Consider the following 18,179-nt stretch of genomic DNA (forward strand, 5'->3'; position numbering starts at 1 on the left):
CACTGGTACACTGGTGCAGACAAAACGGCAAGCCAGGCAGCGCGTCACCGTCTAGTTGATGAGATGGATGACTGCCATCAAGGGCCCGACAGACACTTGAATGGCTTGATGCGCCTTCAAATGTCGATCATGGAGGATCTGAGCGTAGTCGCTCACACAGTCTGCGATCGTCGATTTAGGCCGCGACGGGCATAGCGGATGTTGCCCCTAACATGGTCTTCTCGATAAATTCCATCGCCTGCGACCCACTTCCATCTCGCGGCGCGGCGGGAATTAACACGAAAGACGAGGTTACGTCATCGGTGAGATGCGCCCAGCGTGTGGCTGCTGAACGCCGAACCAAGAAGTGCGTCTCAGCAGACGCGGGAGAGATGATCATCTGCTTGTTTATTGTTTGACGACCGACGAACGTGAACAATAAACCTCTTCACCGTCTCACCTCCCACACACAGCAGCTCCCTCGACACCTCGACACCATCGACTCCCTCACACCAGCCGTGACATGTTTGACACTTGCTCGTGACGAAAGTACGGTACGCCTGTCCTCGCCGTTCCGCGGAACCCAATCGCCAGTCCTTCCCCACGATACCCGATGTTCGGTGTCCGCTCACGTGATAGATGTGCACGGCACGTAGTCTTCGGCGCTAATCTTTGCTGTTGGAAAAGTGTTTGACCAGAAAATTGCTGCCAAGTCTCTGACGAGTAGATGCGACAGCGATGCATCAACCATGGAATTAATTGATGTTTGACGCGTACATGCGACTCCGTCGGCCCTTTTTACCTACTGGCCTAAATACCGTGCCAGGTGCTCGCGTCTCCATGCCTCCGCCCTCCCAGTGTACCTGACTTGTGCAGGGATGCCTAGCAGCAACATCAGATAAGATAAGCCGCGAAGGAAGATGGACACAGTGGGGCGACGGCCAATGGCGGTCTAACACCTCGACGTGAACAGCCCTACAGCGACTCCAACACCGCACTTGACCTCCTCATCAATGTCCCCGCAAACACCCGCGCGCACGCTAAACGTCCTCGTCGCCCTAACCGACCCCTCTGCCTTCCGCTTTGGCTGCTCCATCGTCGCGCGCCTGCATCGCCTCCAGCATGTCTCGTTGAAGATCATCGCATGCAAGGACTTCCCGTCCACGACCCATACGACTGTCCCGCCCCAGCTCGAGCCCGTCTGGCACACGTATGACCCTGAAAAGGACACGACGCCTGAGTGGCAACATGCCGACTACCAAGAGACCAACGTCGCAGAGTACTGCTCATGGGCCGACTTGCTGGTGCTGGCACCGCTAGATGCCGAGAACCTCGCCCGCATGCTTCACGGTTTCACAACGAACCTGCATTTGAAGATTCTACGCAGCTGGAATGTGTCGAAGAAAATAATGCTTATACCGGGAATGTCCACGCTGATGTGGGAGAACCCCATGTCGAGGAAGCAGATCAGCAAGATCCGCCGGAAGTGGAATTGGATTCGCGTCCTTCCTCCGTTCCTATGGTCCTTTGACCATTCAGGGCGAAAGTACCACCCATGGGTAGAAGGACACAAGGCGTTCAATGAATCTATACAAACCCAGATCGATTTGATGGCAGTCGGTGATCGCACCATCGCACTGCCTACTGCCCACCTCCCCACACTGACACCTACGAGAAGCAAGGGACCCCGTCTCCCACCAGAGCTCTGGTCTATTATCCTGGAATTCACCAAGGACTGGGAACTAGCGACTACCTTGAATGTCCATACAAACCTGCCCGTGCCGAAAGAGTGGCGACAGGCTACAAGTGAAGAAGGGCCCAAGACACAAATGCAGAAGATAGAATGGGCGCTTCTCACATATCCGTATTCTGAAATTAAGGCTCTGTTCGACTCTGAGCGTCCCACGCGCATCTCCCGCATGTGCATCGAACTTATTATGCGCTTTGCCATGGTACCCGTTCTCATACATCTAGAGAAATTCCACAAGGATCTCTTCTGGAGTACGTTTGGACACACATTCCTTCCTCATAAAGCCTCAGTGTTTGGAAAGACGGAGATCCTTGAATATTGGAGAACATCCCCTACCTTCCTCACTAAAGAGTATTCTGCGGAAGCCATTGACAATGCAAGTCGCGCCAACTCTGTCCAAGCTCTCGACTGGTGGTATAATTCTGGCCTATCACTCAAATACACGGAAGCTGCACTTGAACAAGCTAGCTCTCAGGGTCACATTCACGTTCTCAAATGGTGGAAGGAGCACAGCCGTCATAGGACTGCCCCTTCAGTCCCTTCCTCGCCAGTCGATGAACAGGCTCCTAATAAACCTCATCGAGACGACCTGCCTCTCAAGGTTGGCAAGTCGATAACTTACGCAACACAATCAGGATGCCTGCCCGCAATCCACTTCTGGGTAGAATCTGGCATTCCCTTCTCGCACGAAGACACGATAGCCAAGGTTGCTTCAACTCATGGTCACACACATATTCTAGATTACTGGCGCAAACTCCGCGGCGAAAAGATTCTCTTCGACAACCAAGTTCTCGTCGGACCAACCAAGATGGGCCATGCCGATGTACTTGAGTGGTGGAAGCGCAGCGGTTTGAAAGTGGAATACAAAACATGCGACATTGAAGAGGCATTAGAGGACGGTGTAGAAGGGGCACGGGGAGATGCTGTTAGGAGGTGGTGGGCATTGAACGGGTTAAATCTTGGGGTTGGTACGAGCGAGTGGATGAGGGTGAAGGTCCTGGGTTCGTGATGGCAGTTTACCATGGTGAGATCAGGTGCAAACGGTCATGAGCATCTTATCATTTTAGCATAGCAAGCGATTTCAATGACATGATTTGACTACTTTGACTAGCAGCGGAATTGGATACTCAAAGAGTGAAAGGACTGCCCCGCGATAATCCTGCAGCCCCACCATCAACACGAGACAGGGTCTTCTTACCCGTTCTGGCGGAGCTCGGGAACGTCGGTGAGTGAGGCGCCAGACAGCCAATCGGTGAGTCGCAATTTGACTGCGAGCACAACCCTCTCCTACGCCTAATACGCCTAAACTGAGAGCTAGAGCTAATCCCGCTACGACCACAACTTCTTATCCGCCGTTTCTTTCTGACCTGACACCTCACCTCCAAAGCCCCACGACTCTCGCGCTTTCCTTTCAACGTCCTATACTCGCCTCGGCCCACGCAGCAATACGCTCGTCTCGAATCTGCTACTTTGGAACACGTTTCGCATTTCCTACACAATTCCACAATGGCCGACAAGGAATTCACCTACTCCGACGTCTCGGAGCACAACACCAAGAAGGACCTGTACATTGTTGTTCACGACAAGGTCTACAATGCATCAAGCTTCGTAGATGAGCACCCGTACGTTGCTGCCTCGCACGCCGCGCAATGCACCTCGGCATTCGCACTCCCGTTATCGCAAAAAAGCCCCGCTCCTGGCTTTACCACGCGAATGATACAAGAGCAAGCGCTAACATGTCTACAGAGGTGGTGAGGAAGTTCTGCTCGATGTCGGAGGCCAGGACTCAACAGAGGCATTCGAGGATGTCGGTCACTCAGATGAAGCCCGCGAGATCCTCGACGGTCTGCTCGTCGGAAACCTGAAGCGCCAGGTACGAAACCCCCATACTTCTCCATACTCTCCCAATCCCTTCTCTAGACACACAGCTCCATTCAGGACGTCTTTCTTGTACCGTGGACCTCCGCAGGATGTCGGCCGAGGGAAATGGAAGTACCTCGGAACAATTCCGCAGTCTGCGGACAAGAAACGCACCGTTCGTTACGTACTACTCGAAGACCAGTTTTGCTGATGAGTGATACAGGAGGGTGACCCAAAGCCCAAGAGCTACGCACAGCCCGGCTCAACCGCTACCACCACCGACGGTGCCTCGACTGGTGTCGGCCTTTACGCCATCATCCTCCTCGGTGGTGCTCTTGCATTCGCTGCCTACACCATGATGAACAAGCAGTCTGCTGAGTAAGAATGCTCACCAGAAAAAAGAATAAAACACAAGAGATACCATCGACTTGAAGTTCGATCTTGAGTTGAAGAACGAGAAATCCCGCCTGGACAAGACAACGGGATCGGCATATATAGAGGCGATGTTATGTGAACTTGACACATAACGGGGTACATTGACATGGCGTAGGCTTTGTTTGGGCGTTAATCACGCCGCGAACAAGCAATTGGAATAGATCGATTTAACTCTTTCAATATGAGTTTGTCTGATTTTCTGAAAATACTTCGATCTTCGTCTGGTCAGGGCTTGGAACAATGACAGCTTCCCTAGGCTATCTAACAACTCATGCACAAGGTCATTCGCTTCAGAAATTTTTATCATCTCTTCCATTACCAATGGGGTTGTTTCACGGAGTAGAAGTCCATTCTTTGTTGGCTGTACATCTAACCTACACGATATCGTTCAAGCCAACAAATAATCGACAATTCTGATATCAGTCATAGAACAAGACGAACTTGATACATGAAGTACATTCGGCCGCCAAGGAGTCCGAGTCCAGGTCAAGCGCACTCTAGTTTGTGATCGTGTCCGACGTGATTAGTGAAATGTGGACTTGTTCCATCTTGGCATGTGCTAGGTATTACACTATTGTATGTACACCACGATGACTTCGTGCATCTGTATGACAGGAGTAGTATCATTACGAAATGAATACTAAAGAAATAAATATACTGGTATTCAATTAAGTCGGATCCATTTTCCAGACATGGCTCGGTTTTATAACTGTGAGGTAGCGCTCACTACAGGTCGGCTTCATATACTCAATTTTTGTCCTCCTAGTTGAAAGCATCTATGAATGCAACGTTCCAATAACGTTTATGGCTCAGCTGGTGCATAAAAAAATTCCCTATCTGCCATCACATAATGAATGGAACATAGTCGTGATTTGATAAGGGTATCATTCATCTCTAACAAACTCATTTCCATCTTACCCACAAGCATCGCAAAGACTCTACATATTCCTGAAGACATTGTTGCTAGCATTCCTCCTGTCACCCTGTTTCCTCCGGTCATGCCTCTGGCCCTCCTGTTCCGGTTTTTTCTTCTGCTTCCTCTCCGGCGCAAACGTAATCTCCCTCTCGCCGACCACCGTCGTCGTATTCGCAGACGACGCAGGTTTCCTGTCCTTGAGTTTGGAGACACGCGATCCGAACGTCTTGTCCTTGGAAGTCGGTCCGGCTTTCCGTTGGTTCGACGATGAGACCACCATTTCGGGGCCAGGGCGTTGGGATCGGTGACCGGCTTTGCGGTAGTTGCCGGAAGAGATGCGCGACGTGTCTTCCTTTTGCTGTGACTTCTTGGTGGGACGTACTTTGTCGGCTTCGGAGTCGGAGGAGTCTTCGTCTGACGAGCCCTTTCTCGATTCCAGATCCTCTTGTTCGACCGCAGTAAGACCTTTGGGTATCTTGGTGCTGGGGTTGAGCTGCTGAAATTCGCGGGTTTGCTCGTCGATCTCGAACTCGGGATCTTCGAACATTTTGGCGAAACGCGGGTCGTTGAGAACACCATCTGCTTTGACGGGTTCTTCGACAGCAGGTGCGGCGGAAGGCTCCAGCATGTCGTCGTCGCCGCCCTTTTTGAGAACGCGCTTGGCTCTCCTTCGCTCCTGCTCTTCTTGTTTTTCCAACATCCTCTCTGCGAGCTTTCTGTTGACCTTGACTGCCACCTTCTTGTTGCCGCGAATCCTGCTTTCTCGCTCTTTGCTGATTTTTTCGGCGATGCTCTTGGCGCGCTGCTCTTGCCACAGGTCTGGGTTCGAGATGAGTCGTGCTTCTTCGTACAATTTTTGGGCGACAAAGAAACCATGCATGTATGGTCGCAGGAGACTTGTAGTTCCAACAAGGTGATCCAGTGATAGCTGCTTGAGCTGCTCGAGCGTCAAGAACTTGAAGTTGTCGTAAACGTCTCCGGACGCGCCCTTGCCAAAAGCGTTGGGGTCGTTGGGGTCTTCGGCCATTTCTTCTACGATGTTGTCGAGGAAGTGACACCATCTTGGCGCTGGGCCGAGCTGTGGTATGAAGAAGGAATGCTGTTGCCTGCCCTCATTCGCCGTCAAAAGCATACCAGTCTTTGGTACCCATTCAACATGGTTCAGGTCTACCGAAGGCTCAACAGAGGTCCATGGCGTGCCGTCCTTTGAATCCCAGATCTTGATTACCCTCTTATCTGCGGTCAAGATTTTAGGTTCGTCAGTCTGCGCGCCCTCGAGGTAGATAATGTTCTTGATCGGATAACCGTATCCTTGGTCTTTCCTTAGTAGTGGTTTCGGTGATCGCAGGTCATAGAGTTGCACAATGCCGTTTGAGTCTCCCACAGCAACCTCCAAACCCGATGATGGGAATGTTAGAGCTGTGATTTCCGACTTTCCTTCAAATGCATCCGGAGGGGCAGAAAGTATACCCACCCTGTTCCTTGATCGCGAATCCCAGTACTCGACTGTTCCAATGGAAGTGCCGAAGGCTAGGAGACCGTGCGATTGTTCGGCAATGGCACCGGTGTTGACTGCACCAGCGTCGATGCCACCCTGGAGAGCACCACCTCCAACTGTCGTCACGTCGTCCCCACCCACGTCAATCTCATAACTCCTCATGAAGCGCCCAACTTCCAGGTTCAGTCTGAAGCACTCGCCCATTCCGTCTGCATTCACACCAACGGACGGTACCAGACACTCAGCGGATCTTCGGTCGTAGATAAGGTCGCGACCATAACGTGGTATGCGGCTCGCATAGTGGAGACCCCCACCGGTGTGGAACTCGATGCATCGATCTTGCTGGAGATGTACGCTCTTGGTAGCGTCGGAGGAGAGGAGGTGGAAGGTTTGGTTCTGCGAAAAGTCAGTGCATGACGTGTGTAGCTCGGAAAGAACGTACAAGAGTATTGGTGTGTCTTGCGAAGGAAAGCGACAGATGAGGGAGATAGTGGACGTGTATTTGAGGCTTGTATGTGCCTGTGCTCATAACCCAGTCTCCATCCTCGCTCACACGGACACACTGGCTGGCTTCCTCAAACTCGAAATCTTGCAGCAAATCCACGCGGTTTGCGAATTCGGGGTCATTCTTGAGACTGCGCTTTCTTTTCCGGATCAGCCACTCTGGAAGCGGGCGCGCCTCGCTGCCACTGATGGTGTAGACCGGTACGTTGCCCGTGGAAATCTTCATGTCGGCGCCGTAGGAAGTTTTGCGACAGGAAGCGGCAACGAAGAAGTTCGCGACGAAAGTATTAAAGTGGGCCCGCAAACCTGTATGCACAGACCTCCGCACTACAAGGGTAGGTCGCGAGACAGGCCCGGGCTAAGAAAGGGCCCTCGAGGCGCGCCGCTTGCTTGCCGAGCCGCGGGCTCTGTTTGTTCGCTGACATCGCATTGCAGTTGCGTGCTTTTTCGTCGTCGTCGTCGAGTCTCGCCCGGGTTTTCTATCACATTTACCACTCGTACCGTTGGTTGAATCGGGCATTGCCGATTGCAGGGACCTCCGTCGTTCCTAAGGTGCGCATGCGGGTCGCCATGCTCCATCTTCCAACTACAGATACGCGTTCAGATCATGCCGACACGTTAGCCTTCGTCGCCCCGCCTACATCACAACCCACATCGCTTTGATAGAGACAGTCGCGCGCGACGCGTTGGGCGGACCGCAGCGGAGTTGATGGAAAAGGTGTACAGCGCAGTCTTTGGAGTGAAAATACGCCGCGAATACCACTTGAATGTCCCCTAAAGAGGAGCCGTCTCTCTAATGGAATTTCTCAAAACCTGTAATACGAATGCGCAAGCTATAGTACGTCTTGATGGAAGTGCGCGCCATCATGTGCTGACGATACACAGGGAGACTTTGAGGCTATCGCATATCAAGCCTTCTCTATCACACGCACCACCACCCCCACTTCCTCGAGGACGCGCGACTGGAACACGTCCGAAGACATACGCGCAGTCGAAGCCCAGCTGCGACAGGACCTGCAACTAGTCGCGCAGGATGCATCTCGGCCGTGGCTATGGCTGTTCAAGCCGACGACCGTCGACAAGCTAGAGCCGAACGATGCCGAACCCCCAGAGCTCGACGGCTATCGCCTGCACAGTATGTCGTCTTCGCTTCTTCCTACAACACCCAGCTAACACGTGCTAGGCGAGCAGACAGGATGCACCAAGGCCATCGATCTAGTGCGACCCCCCATGCGCCCGGGCAATCCGAACACCACTGCCACCTCGACCAACTCCCCATCGGCCACACAACCACAAAGAGGCCTACATGCTGGCAGCGCGAGGTCATCACATGGCAGCAGTCAGCCTCAAGCATCCGATTCCCCTTCACCACCCGATTGTTTCACTATCTATGAGCTCTTCACATCGTCTGTCATCGCACTCATCTCGTTCAACGTCGTCAAAGATTGCAACGTGACTGCCTTGAACTACCGCACATTTGTGTCCAAGGCTTGCAAACGAGCTGACGACGATCCGTACGAGACTGAAGCGCCAGCTCCTGTGCATCGCCTTACTAGCGTGAATGTACATTGGGCTAGCTCAGGCACACTCCTAGTCTCGACTTACACTGACTACAAGACTGACATCCGCTGCGTCGGCGACATCTCAACACAAGCTGAAGAAAAATGGCTTACTGGCAAATGCATACGAGTTGCTCCGAATGGATTGCTCGCAACAATTTCGAGTTTTGATGATCCCCTTGATTCTATCATAGAGGAGATTGGTCTCCGTCACAGAAAACGTACTAGACTCGCCACTCTGGAGCAAAGCATCGAGAGCTGGAAGTCGAGTGTCAAGCGTTGGTTAGGCTGGAAGGGTTATGCTTTATCTGATCTGGAGAAGAAAAGCTCCTGGGTCAGAATACGTACGACCTTGACGAATAGCCCTACAGCCTCTAGCCCAGCTTTTGCAAGCCCAGATCGGGACGTCCTCTGGCCGCGCGCATTGTGTTTCTTTCACAGCTCAGAAGAACATGACATGACATCCGCAGACTCGACTGTTGGAGGACATAGTATGCTAAGATGGTATGAGACACCAGAATCCATGGGCTTCAAAGACCCACTTGATGCTGCACAAGAGTGGTTTCTGGGGAAACTGGACCGTGACAAGATTCTTGAGGCCAGACGGAAAGCGAGAAAGGCGGAGGAAGACTCTGCCCGTCGTAAAGACGAACAACAGAACCTGTTTCCATCATCGCCACTAAACGCCCGTGGTGGAGCCTATGGTGACCTGCATGCTGTAAGCGGTGTCTACCCCACCCCTCCAGATGGGGTGGCTCCTGGCACTGCAGTATCCCACAGTGACACGCCGAGTGTGTCTGGTACAGTCTCCAACGTTATCCTAGCACCTGGAGGCAGCAACCCTGCCATCAATCTCTCAGCTCCACAGGCCGACACGAAAATGGACGAACAACAGATGCCTTTGACCTCTCCCGTCGTTCCATCCGCGCCGGACAACTTCAACGCATCCAGTGGCAACGATGACCTGTTTGGTGACATGGACGAAGACGGGTACGGAGGTGATCGTATCAACGACGACGACTTCGACTTTTTTGACGGACCAGACGATAACGACGTTGACATGCTAGACGCACCCGCGCTACCTGAAACCAATGTAGTACCTATCGACACTTCGCACGAACAAGAGTCTCAAGCCGCTGCTGAACATCCGCCTGAGGAGGACTCCTCTGACCCCTTCGCTGCGCTCGAGAGCGCGTTGGCTACAGCCTCTGAGCCTGCTATGGATGTGGAGAAGGAAGACAAAGGCAAGCAGCCAATGACCACGGAAGTGCCCTTGGTCGAAAGCCCCGACCTGTCTGATGAGAAACCGGTTGCCCCAATAGCTAAAGCAAAGGTTTCGTTCTCCAAGGAGCCTACTCCACCGCTAAGCCCTAGCGCAATTTCCAAGGCACTGCAGCCATCTCCGCCCAAGAAGTTAGCATCGCACACTCGACCAAACCAACCCGTGGACACAAAAAATGATGCTCATTTCAGTCCAGTGGTTTTCAGTCGGAAGATGAGCATGTCTGATGCAAAGTACCAAGACGGACGATTCAGCGCACATCGCCCTGTGGACAGTGTCAATCAAAACTCATCCAGCCCTAGTCCAGGCCCCAGGCCCGTTGTAATGCAGACCAAAAGTCTAAGAGACATCCCTCTGCTCTCGAAGCTGCGTATCACTGTGGGTGCCGCATCTACGAATCAGATACCAGAGATCGCATCTATTGCTCGAGCAGCTAGTGAGGACTCGGATTCCAGTGATACATCAGACGAATCCGATGAAGATTCTGGAGAGGAAGAGGAAGCGGGAACGACACCCGCAGCTATCATAGGCGGCCTCACCATGCCCGCAAAGAGAAAACTACAGAGTGACGGTAACGCTACGCCGCTATCTGTAACGTCGTTTGCGGATTCCATGGGAGGCGACTGGCATGACTTGCACGGTCTGCAACTTGATGAGTTGAATCTGACCAGTTTCGAGCCAAGTCTATGGGACTGGTCCTTGGTCCACTTTCCTTCCCCAGTGGAACGCCGTACAGCTGGCGCGCGCTACAGCCTTCCTTCTCTGCATGCGAGCCCCGCTCAAATGCCTGATACCCCCACTTCTCAGCCTGAGATGAGTTATGAAGTTTCAGAAGAAAAGCCTTTGAGCGCCAAGGACAGTATTTCCATCACACAAATCGTGACAGATCAGATTGTAAAGACCACACTCGATCTCTTAGGAGAGGATTTACCCTCTGAGAAAGAGCCTGTCAACGAGGCAATAGCAGAGACGCGCTGGCATACGGTCATCAAAGAGATCTTCCCAGCGGCTGCAGAATGTGACCTGCCTACTCTTGCGGGTGTGCACGAAGTTTTCCAGGACTATGCTACCCTAGCAAAAGCACAGCAAAGGCCAGCCGCGCGAAAGAACGACGGACCAGCTGTGACTGGGAGCCATCTGTATCAGATCAATGCACCATTCTTGAGGGTGCGCCGCGCAGAAACGCATTGGGACTTGCTTCCTCCTGCAGTAGCTTTTTGGGAACCTTTAGGATTGTCACCCATCAGTTCACCCAAGAATGTCGTTACATTCTGCATTTACCCACACAGCGATGCTCTCAGACCTTGCCTAGAGAACTTTTTGCTCAACCTTCAGCTTGCCTACGACAGCTGTAAGCTTGGTACACACAGTCGAGTCGAGACGGTTGTCGAGTTTGAAGGAGGTCTTGTACCTGTGAGGGCAAACTCAACTGTCACACCAGCGGAGTTATTCAAGCTTCTTAAAGAGACTTGCGTCCAGCTTGGAAAGCTTCTTGCCATACAGCATGCGAAGATACGCGAGCAGCAAGATTCGAAGATTGATGCGTTCGTTATCTACATGGTTGATCCCTTCGGCGGCCCATCCGCGTTGTGGGAGCTGTGTTCGGCTTTCTGGGCACTCTTCCAGGCTTACGGTCAAGGATCACCAGGACGACCGGACCAGCCTCAGAAGCCAGATCTTGTGCTTCAGGTCGTCCCGATGAAGTACATAGCTTCTTTCGACACTCCTGTCATCCTGGATCCCTCTACATATTTCAGCCTTGCACGAGAAGTTTACGACCGATGCCCGCCAAGTGCACCTAGTGGAGACAAAACATCCCTCAGCATATATGCAGCGCCTGCTTTTCATCTCGAAGAAACACTTCCACGCAACATACCATTCAAGCTTATCTCTGAGCCGGCTCAGGATCTGCTTCGAGAAAACACGTACATGCACCTGGGGTACGCGATCAGTCTCGATGGCACGTGGGTGACAGCAGCTTGGACTGATAGCTGCGGCAAGTCACAAGCAGTCGTCTCGTATCACTTAGGTACACGCATGTTCCGAGAGGTCGCGAAAGAAATCTGGCAGACCACTATCGAAATTTTGCAGTCAAGGCGTGTCAATTGGCGTGTCTGCATCGCTAAAGCTGGGGTCTTGGAAAGAGAGGAATTAGAGACCTGGGTTTTCCTAATCTCATGTCCAACGCAGATCAACGTATTCGTCACGTTACTCACAGCGATAGATGCGGATCCTCCGTACAAGTTTACGCCAACCATGACAGGGCCAAGCACGGCTATTGGTGGAAGTACAAATACCCCAGAATCCACACCCCAAGCTGGCGTCTCCCCCTCGGACCTGGGACCAGGTCTAACACCCGCCGCAACACCTTCCGCCGACCCTTCCGCCACGGACCCGTCCGCAGACCCTGAAGCGCGCTTAATCGACGTCACAGACGAAACATGGGGCGTGATCCTTGCTCATCGCCTTCACAACACACAATCCACAACCCAATTCAGCCCTGCCCTTATATCCGGTCTCCTGGTCAAGCGCGGAGAAACCCAACAAACGCGCAACAGCATCTCACACCCGATCCCTGATCCGGAACCAGGCCCTATAGTTGTGGCGGTAAACTTCCTCTGGATCGGTGCCGTAGGCTCGACACGCGCGGCATCTTCTCCCTTCCCACCATCGTCTTCCGGTAGTACCCCGTCCGCTGCATCCGCATCCTCAGATCTCCCTAGCCCGGGTGCGTCTACCTTGCCAAACCCATATGCTAGTAACCCGGGCACGCCGCAGAGCCCGGGGCCAGCCCAGGATGCGGGACAGAGGAGTACAACGAGTCTTATGTGGACGCCCACGCCGCAGACCAGAACGACAGCCGAAGGCTTGTTAAAGGAGGTGCTGGGACAGTTTAGAGCGCTGGGGTTGTTGGCGAAACTTAGAGGGATGAGGGGGACGAGGAATGGGACGTTGCCTTGGCATGTTGTTGCTGCTAAGAGGGGAGTTGAGGGTTTGAGTAGGATTGGTGGAGCGGTTTAAGATCTGTTTATTGGAGTTTTAGGGTTTGACTTTTGGTTATCTGGGATGTCTGGGTTTGGGGGTCTGCATCTACCGAGTCTAGCATAGCGTTTGTTATATTTGGGTGTTTGTTTTATGGAGTTAGATATCACGATGGTGGTTGTTTTTGCATGTTTCCCAATAGCATCATTATCGATTCAACGCTTTTCGGCTGTGTAGCATAATATCATGATCATTCATAATCGTTTACTATTCACTCTCTTCGTAAATTCAAATATTGATTACAACATTACCAATTATCTACCTTGCTTCTAGCCCTCAATGCCCAAATGATCAACCTGCTTCACGCTCTTCCCTTGCTTACTCTCCTGTCCCACGCCACTCTCCTTTGCTTTCAAACTAGACTGTTGTGCATTTCCAGCTGCGAATGCACTTCCACGGCCGCCAGCTGCCGCATTCGCCATACCTGGTTGGGCTGTTAGCGGATACCGGAGAGAGAGCAATCGAGATGAACAAGTACCTTTGTCATGTTTATCCTCGGTAGTGGTAGACGAGCCATCAGCGTTCTGATGCGTGGTTTTCTTTTGCTTTGAGGAGAAAGCCCCAGAGAGGGCGCCGAAGATGTTGAGGTTCAAACCAGCCTGGAGACATATTAGCATTAGTTCATGTCAGAAGGACTTCGAACAGAAGAATCATGGGGAGATGAACGTACGGAGGCGTTAGCACTAGCATGATGTTCTTGCACTTCTCTGCTCCCCGCAGCTTGACTCTGCTGCTGTACTTGCTGCTTGGAAGCTTCTTGCTTTGATACGGCTTGTGTCATGTTGGAATAGTGCAGATGATTTATTCCTTCCTGAAAATATGGGGTCTTCGATGGTCTTCGACGAGTATTGCGATCGAGATGTATACTATTAGTGACTTTTAAGAATTGGGAGGCTGGTAACGGAGGAAGCTCCGCGGACCCGGCGGTACTGCATCTCTTGTACATGTGCCTTCCAAGGTTGGTGTTGAGGTTTGGGTCGTATGACGTCATAGCTATGAGTGGAAGGCTGGGGTGAGGAGCAGGTTTTAGCATGAACAGGCGCAGGGTCTAGGATTCGTTACAGTACAGGGATAGCGTTTGATATAGGGCCGAACAAATGCATGTAAGATATATTGGAGAGGGTCCAACAATTCGATATGGGGTGTCTTTTAGTTCAACAATGCTTCTACTATGTTGTCCCAGATACCTAAGTCGTAGACATTCTCCACCGCTGCCAGATTCCATACTCGTTCAAAGCTGTCTTCTTTGGCTACCGACTTGATGCGACTCGGGAGAGTTTTGGGTGGTTGGCCCGTTCGGGTGCGGATGAGTATGTGTCTGCTTTCTAACGGCCAGGTTGTTGGGGGTTCTTCGTCTTCTGGCGGGGTTTCTGGGGGGGTTGGGAAGGGCGAAGTTGATGAAGAGGAATGCGCTGAGGCGTGTGCATGATTGTGCGCGGGCGTTGTTGAGCGGTACTCTTGCATGGTATCCTCTCGTCTGTGCCCCAGGAACACAACACCGTCCGCCATGTCGTCTCGCCAGTCAGCCCACTTGCCGCTCTCATTCGTGGTCATGCCAGCCCAAATCAGATAGATGTGGTATGCAAGTAGACCTAGTGGAAGTGGCCATGTGAGGAGAGCTAGTAATCCAACTCCAGATCCACGAACGCCTCCCATGTCGAGGTAGATGGTTACATAGATGAGGAAGTAGTGAGTTTTCTTATCGAACCAACCAAACCAGCTGTTTGCATCTACGCCATTTTTGGGCTTGTATCTATACCATCCTTCATATTTCGAGTAGTGCTTGTTGACTAGTGGTGAAAGGGCGTAGTAAGCCAGATATGCTCCGTAGGCGATCAGTACACCAGTCGACAGCAACAAGGCTAGAAACCACTTATAGTTCCCTCTTCCTAGACAGTTGTTGACCCATATGCAATGATGATCCATTCTTGACACGCATGTCTTGCATATACTGCAATGCTTGCTCCGTGCCGGCTTCAAGAACTTGCACGTCCGGCATAGTGTTCCTGGATAGTACAACACCCTGTCATATGGGTAGTGTCGCATCTGCTCGGCATGGTTGAGCGAGTTGATATATGTCTGGCTGTTTCTCTTTGCGCTGAGATACAAAAAGACGTATGGTTGTGGCAACAGAAAGGAAACCAGAAGCTTATGATACGGTCGAAGGAGGTGCCAAACAGTAGGCAGGAATAGCGTCGCGCATGCAGTTACGAGGCCGAGGAAGAATATGACGACCAGTGGGTGTTTATCATGCATGAGGTAGTTGCCCAGGCGGGAACCGCCATTTGTGATGCGGCCATTTGTGAGGGCGAGGTCGAGTTTGCGGAACACGGATGGGATGTGGATGAGGAAGAGGCGGTTGAGAAAACCTATAGGAGTGTTCCTAAATGCGTTAGAGCAATGGCTGTGACTCGGGGAATAACTGTGAATACCTGAAAGCCGGCAGTCGTCCGAAGAAAGCTATGAACGTGACCAGGGACACTGTGATGGTGAAGATGATGATGGTGCGCGCGACTGTCATGATGAAAGGAGTCTAGAAGCGACACTATGCATGGCGGAACACAGGAACAAGATGTGACTCGAAGCTACAATCGCATCATCATGTCGTGGCTTTGTCTCGTTGATCCATTCACACAGATGACAGCGCGCAAGAGATGGATAGGGCTGAGTAGCCGCGGCCGCTAAGCGACCCCGCGTGAATCAAGCGGCCCATGTGAGCACGCGTCGCAACTCAGCCAACGCGTCGTTCCTCTTTCTTCACCCGCGCCTCGAACCGACAACACCAATCCACTATGGCTGGGCCGACCGTATACAAGCATGTCGCCGAGGAATTCGACTTCAGTTCTGGGACGGGGATATTTGCAGGCAAGAAGTTTTGGGTTGCGCAGCGCGTGCCGTCCCGCTCTCGGCTGCTGGACGACATAAAGGCCAACGGTGGAGAGATTGTACAACTGGAGAAGATGGCAGATTATCGGATCGCGGACCATTTCAGACCCACTACCTGTGCACCAGGAACGATATCGTACACATTCGTAGAGAAATCTATCAAAGATGGAGAGCTTCAAGATCCTGCAGACCACCGAGCGGGACCACCATTAGGTGAGGCGCGTGAGCCTGCTTCTGTCTACCGACCCACAAAGAGTGGAAGGGCAGCGTATACTGCAGAAGAGGACAGGATACTCTACAAATGGGTGCGCGATGCCCAAGAGGCTGGTGTCCAAATTGGTGGAAATGAAATATACATGCAGCTGGAAGCCAAGGTATGCATCAACAAAGAATCGTGTCTGAGTCTGGTCGCTAATGAGCCCAGTACCCGCGACATACATGGCAGTCGTGGCGCGATCGCTATCATAAGCAACTGAAGAATCGTCCACCCTCCGCTTTCAACATACCTGACAACGCTCCCCCGTCTCCGCCTTCCGATCAATCAAACGAACGTATGCCTCCTGCTCCAGCCTCCCCTATGCGTACCAAACAGCAAACACCTAAACCAGAGCAGACTTCAAATACGGAAAATCCCAGTAGGAAAGGCAAATCGAAATCGAAAAGTGACTACAGCGTTGAAGAACTGGAGGGCATGTTCACGGTAGACGACTGGTTAGAGCTGTATGCTTTCGCAGATCTCATCGATGATTCGAAAGGAACGGATGAATACGGCACCCATTGGGCTCAATGGGCTGAAGCAAAGGGTGAACAGACTGCTGAGCAGTGGCAACAGTATTATGAGAAGGTGGTTTATCCTCAATGGTTGGTTGATCCAGTTTCTAAAAGAGAGAAAATCAAGAGGCAGGTGGAACGGCAACACGATGAAGCACGCCCGAGTCAAAGTCAGCCGAGCAGTTCACAGTCGCCAGAGCTGGGGAGACCGAATAAGCTGCCTTCTGCCAAAGACCAGCCAGTCACGAAAAACCCCCTGGATTCTTTAAAGAACTCAGCAGACATTGCGTCAGAAATCAAGGTGCCGTCATCATCAACTGCCCATCCGGAATCTTCGAACTTTTACGAAGATCGGATGGAAAGGGTTACAAAGCGATTGCGAGAGAACGATTTCGCAGAGCAGGAAGAAGAGACGCGGCTAGCGCCTCCTACCAAACGGCGAAAGAGTGAAAGCGCAACGCCTACACGAGAGGATTCAGTGGGACCAAATAAAGAAGTCGGTACACAGCACCAGTCTGTCGAGATATCATCTGCTGAGAGCTCTCAGTCGACTTCACATTTAGAGGATGCTGAAGAGCTGATGCAAGAGCATATTCGATCAGAAGCGCTCGATTTAGGGGACGACGCTACTATGGTCAATTTGGAAGCCGACCCTGAAGAGAAAGAGGTGGAGAGCATAGAATCAGATGACTTTCCGGATACTGATCAATTACATCCACCTCCAGCAGATAATGTCGTCAGCGACAATTTACCCTCAAACACACCCACACCACGTGCCGCGCGCCAGAAGGTGTCCTACTTCGACACTCAGGCCATTCTCTCGCCGACACAAGACAGCTTGTCAAGACCACATGACCACACCTACGGTATAAAGCCTCATCAAAGACAGCGGTCCTCATCACCCTTCCAACAACTAGAATCCGATGCTTCCACGACCCAGTCCTTGGAAGAGTTCCGCCGTTCCCTCCAGGAAGAGGAAGGCCCCGACCAGACTCTTTACTCTCAGGCACCCCCACAACCACTCCGCCTATCCTCATCACCTGCCCCATCTTCAGCGTCTTCAACATCCACAGGCTCGGGAGACCCCGATCCACCCCTTACAGGAGACGAGATCGACGAGTTTTATGAAGACCGAAACGAAGAGGGATGGTCTAATGATTACATCAGTAAAGCACTCAAACGTACGCGGATGCGTCCAGAACTAGCAGTCAGAGTCCTTGAGGCATGGAAAGACGGAAATCCTCTGCCGAAAGCAAGAGGTATCTGGAGCATTGAAGACGATGTCGCTGTGGAGAGTGGCGATGGACTCGAGCTGGCGAAGCTAGCGAAGAAACATTCGCTAGACGGATGGGGCGGGATCACGGAGAGGTTGTTATTCCTGGAGGTTTATCGGAGCTACAATTAGCTCAGGTCAGTATAGAGCTTTGACTCGTTGTCTTTCAGTAAACAACAATGAGGTCCTTTGGTGCCTTTCGTGACATTGGACCAGGCGTTTATATATACCCTTAGCGCAGCATAGTACCTATGTGCCGTTCCTATTTATAACGCAATTTCAACGAAGATATTTTGCGGCTTTGTCGCCCATCATAATTCTATCGATGATCCTCTTTCTAGTAGAGTGTGCTTACGTCACCAGACTCTTGAGGTGTGGCAATGGGGCTGTGTGTGCCTTTTGAGTGAGAAATGACTACATTGCA

The 18,179-nt window shown here is 52.0% G+C and overlaps 7 protein-coding genes across 7 annotated transcripts; 4 read left to right on the plus strand and 3 right to left on the minus strand.

Annotated features, from left to right (window-relative positions):
• The first annotated feature begins 740 nt into the window (after window positions 1-740).
• Window positions 741-2,847, plus strand: CC77DRAFT_438733 (flavo protein). Its single transcript, XM_018531688.1, has one exon. It carries the CDS (start codon window positions 993-995, stop codon window positions 2,736-2,738), a length of 1,746 nt encoding a protein of 581 aa, XP_018381224.1. The 5' UTR covers window positions 741-992; the 3' UTR covers window positions 2,739-2,847.
• Window positions 2,848-3,131: 284 nt separating this feature from the next.
• On the plus strand, window positions 3,132-4,064 carry CC77DRAFT_438758 (cytochrome b5). The gene is made up of 3 exons (XM_018531689.1): window positions 3,132-3,351; window positions 3,476-3,602; window positions 3,813-4,064. The coding sequence occupies exons 1-3, from the start codon at window positions 3,236-3,238 to the stop codon at window positions 3,969-3,971; spliced, it is 402 nt and encodes a 133-aa protein (XP_018381225.1). The 5' UTR covers window positions 3,132-3,235; the 3' UTR covers window positions 3,972-4,064.
• Window positions 4,065-4,902: 838 nt separating this feature from the next.
• CC77DRAFT_972765 (hypothetical protein) lies at window positions 4,903-7,268 on the minus strand. The gene is made up of 2 exons (XM_018535868.1): window positions 6,881-7,268; window positions 4,903-6,834 (listed from the first exon to the last, which is right to left on the minus strand). The coding sequence occupies exons 1-2, from the start codon at window positions 7,166-7,168 to the stop codon at window positions 4,963-4,965; spliced, it is 2,160 nt and encodes a 719-aa protein (XP_018381226.1). The 5' UTR covers window positions 7,169-7,268; the 3' UTR covers window positions 4,903-4,962.
• CC77DRAFT_998827 (hypothetical protein) lies at window positions 7,269-13,043 on the plus strand. The gene is made up of 3 exons (XM_018536546.1): window positions 7,269-7,780; window positions 7,828-8,077; window positions 8,126-13,043. Exons 1-3 carry the CDS (start codon window positions 7,739-7,741, stop codon window positions 12,802-12,804), a joined length of 4,971 nt encoding a protein of 1,656 aa, XP_018381227.1. The 5' UTR covers window positions 7,269-7,738; the 3' UTR covers window positions 12,805-13,043.
• A 51-nt stretch (window positions 13,044-13,094) lies between these two features.
• CC77DRAFT_1065863 (hypothetical protein) lies at window positions 13,095-13,606 on the minus strand (the record flags this gene model as incomplete). The annotated part of the gene is made up of 3 exons (XM_018528846.1): window positions 13,095-13,249; window positions 13,304-13,424; window positions 13,496-13,606. 3 exons carry the CDS (start codon window positions 13,604-13,606, stop codon window positions 13,095-13,097), a joined length of 387 nt encoding a protein of 128 aa, XP_018381228.1.
• A 368-nt stretch (window positions 13,607-13,974) lies between these two features.
• CC77DRAFT_1065864 (palmitoyltransferase swf1) lies at window positions 13,975-15,346 on the minus strand (the record flags this gene model as incomplete). Its single annotated transcript, XM_018528847.1, has 2 exons — window positions 13,975-15,208; window positions 15,258-15,346. The coding sequence occupies 2 exons, from the start codon at window positions 15,344-15,346 to the stop codon at window positions 13,975-13,977; spliced, it is 1,323 nt and encodes a 440-aa protein (XP_018381229.1).
• A 224-nt stretch (window positions 15,347-15,570) lies between these two features.
• CC77DRAFT_1098951 (hypothetical protein) lies at window positions 15,571-18,159 on the plus strand. Its single transcript, XM_018529974.1, has 2 exons — window positions 15,571-16,085; window positions 16,136-18,159. The coding sequence occupies exons 1-2, from the start codon at window positions 15,618-15,620 to the stop codon at window positions 17,885-17,887; spliced, it is 2,220 nt and encodes a 739-aa protein (XP_018381230.1). The 5' UTR covers window positions 15,571-15,617; the 3' UTR covers window positions 17,888-18,159.
• The last annotated feature ends 20 nt before the right edge of the window (window positions 18,160-18,179 follow it).

Source organism: Alternaria alternata (genome assembly GCF_001642055.1).
Source record: "Alternaria alternata strain SRC1lrK2f unplaced genomic scaffold CC77scaffold_24, whole genome shotgun sequence".
Lineage (NCBI taxonomy): Eukaryota > Fungi > Ascomycota > Dothideomycetes > Pleosporales > Pleosporaceae > Alternaria > Alternaria alternata.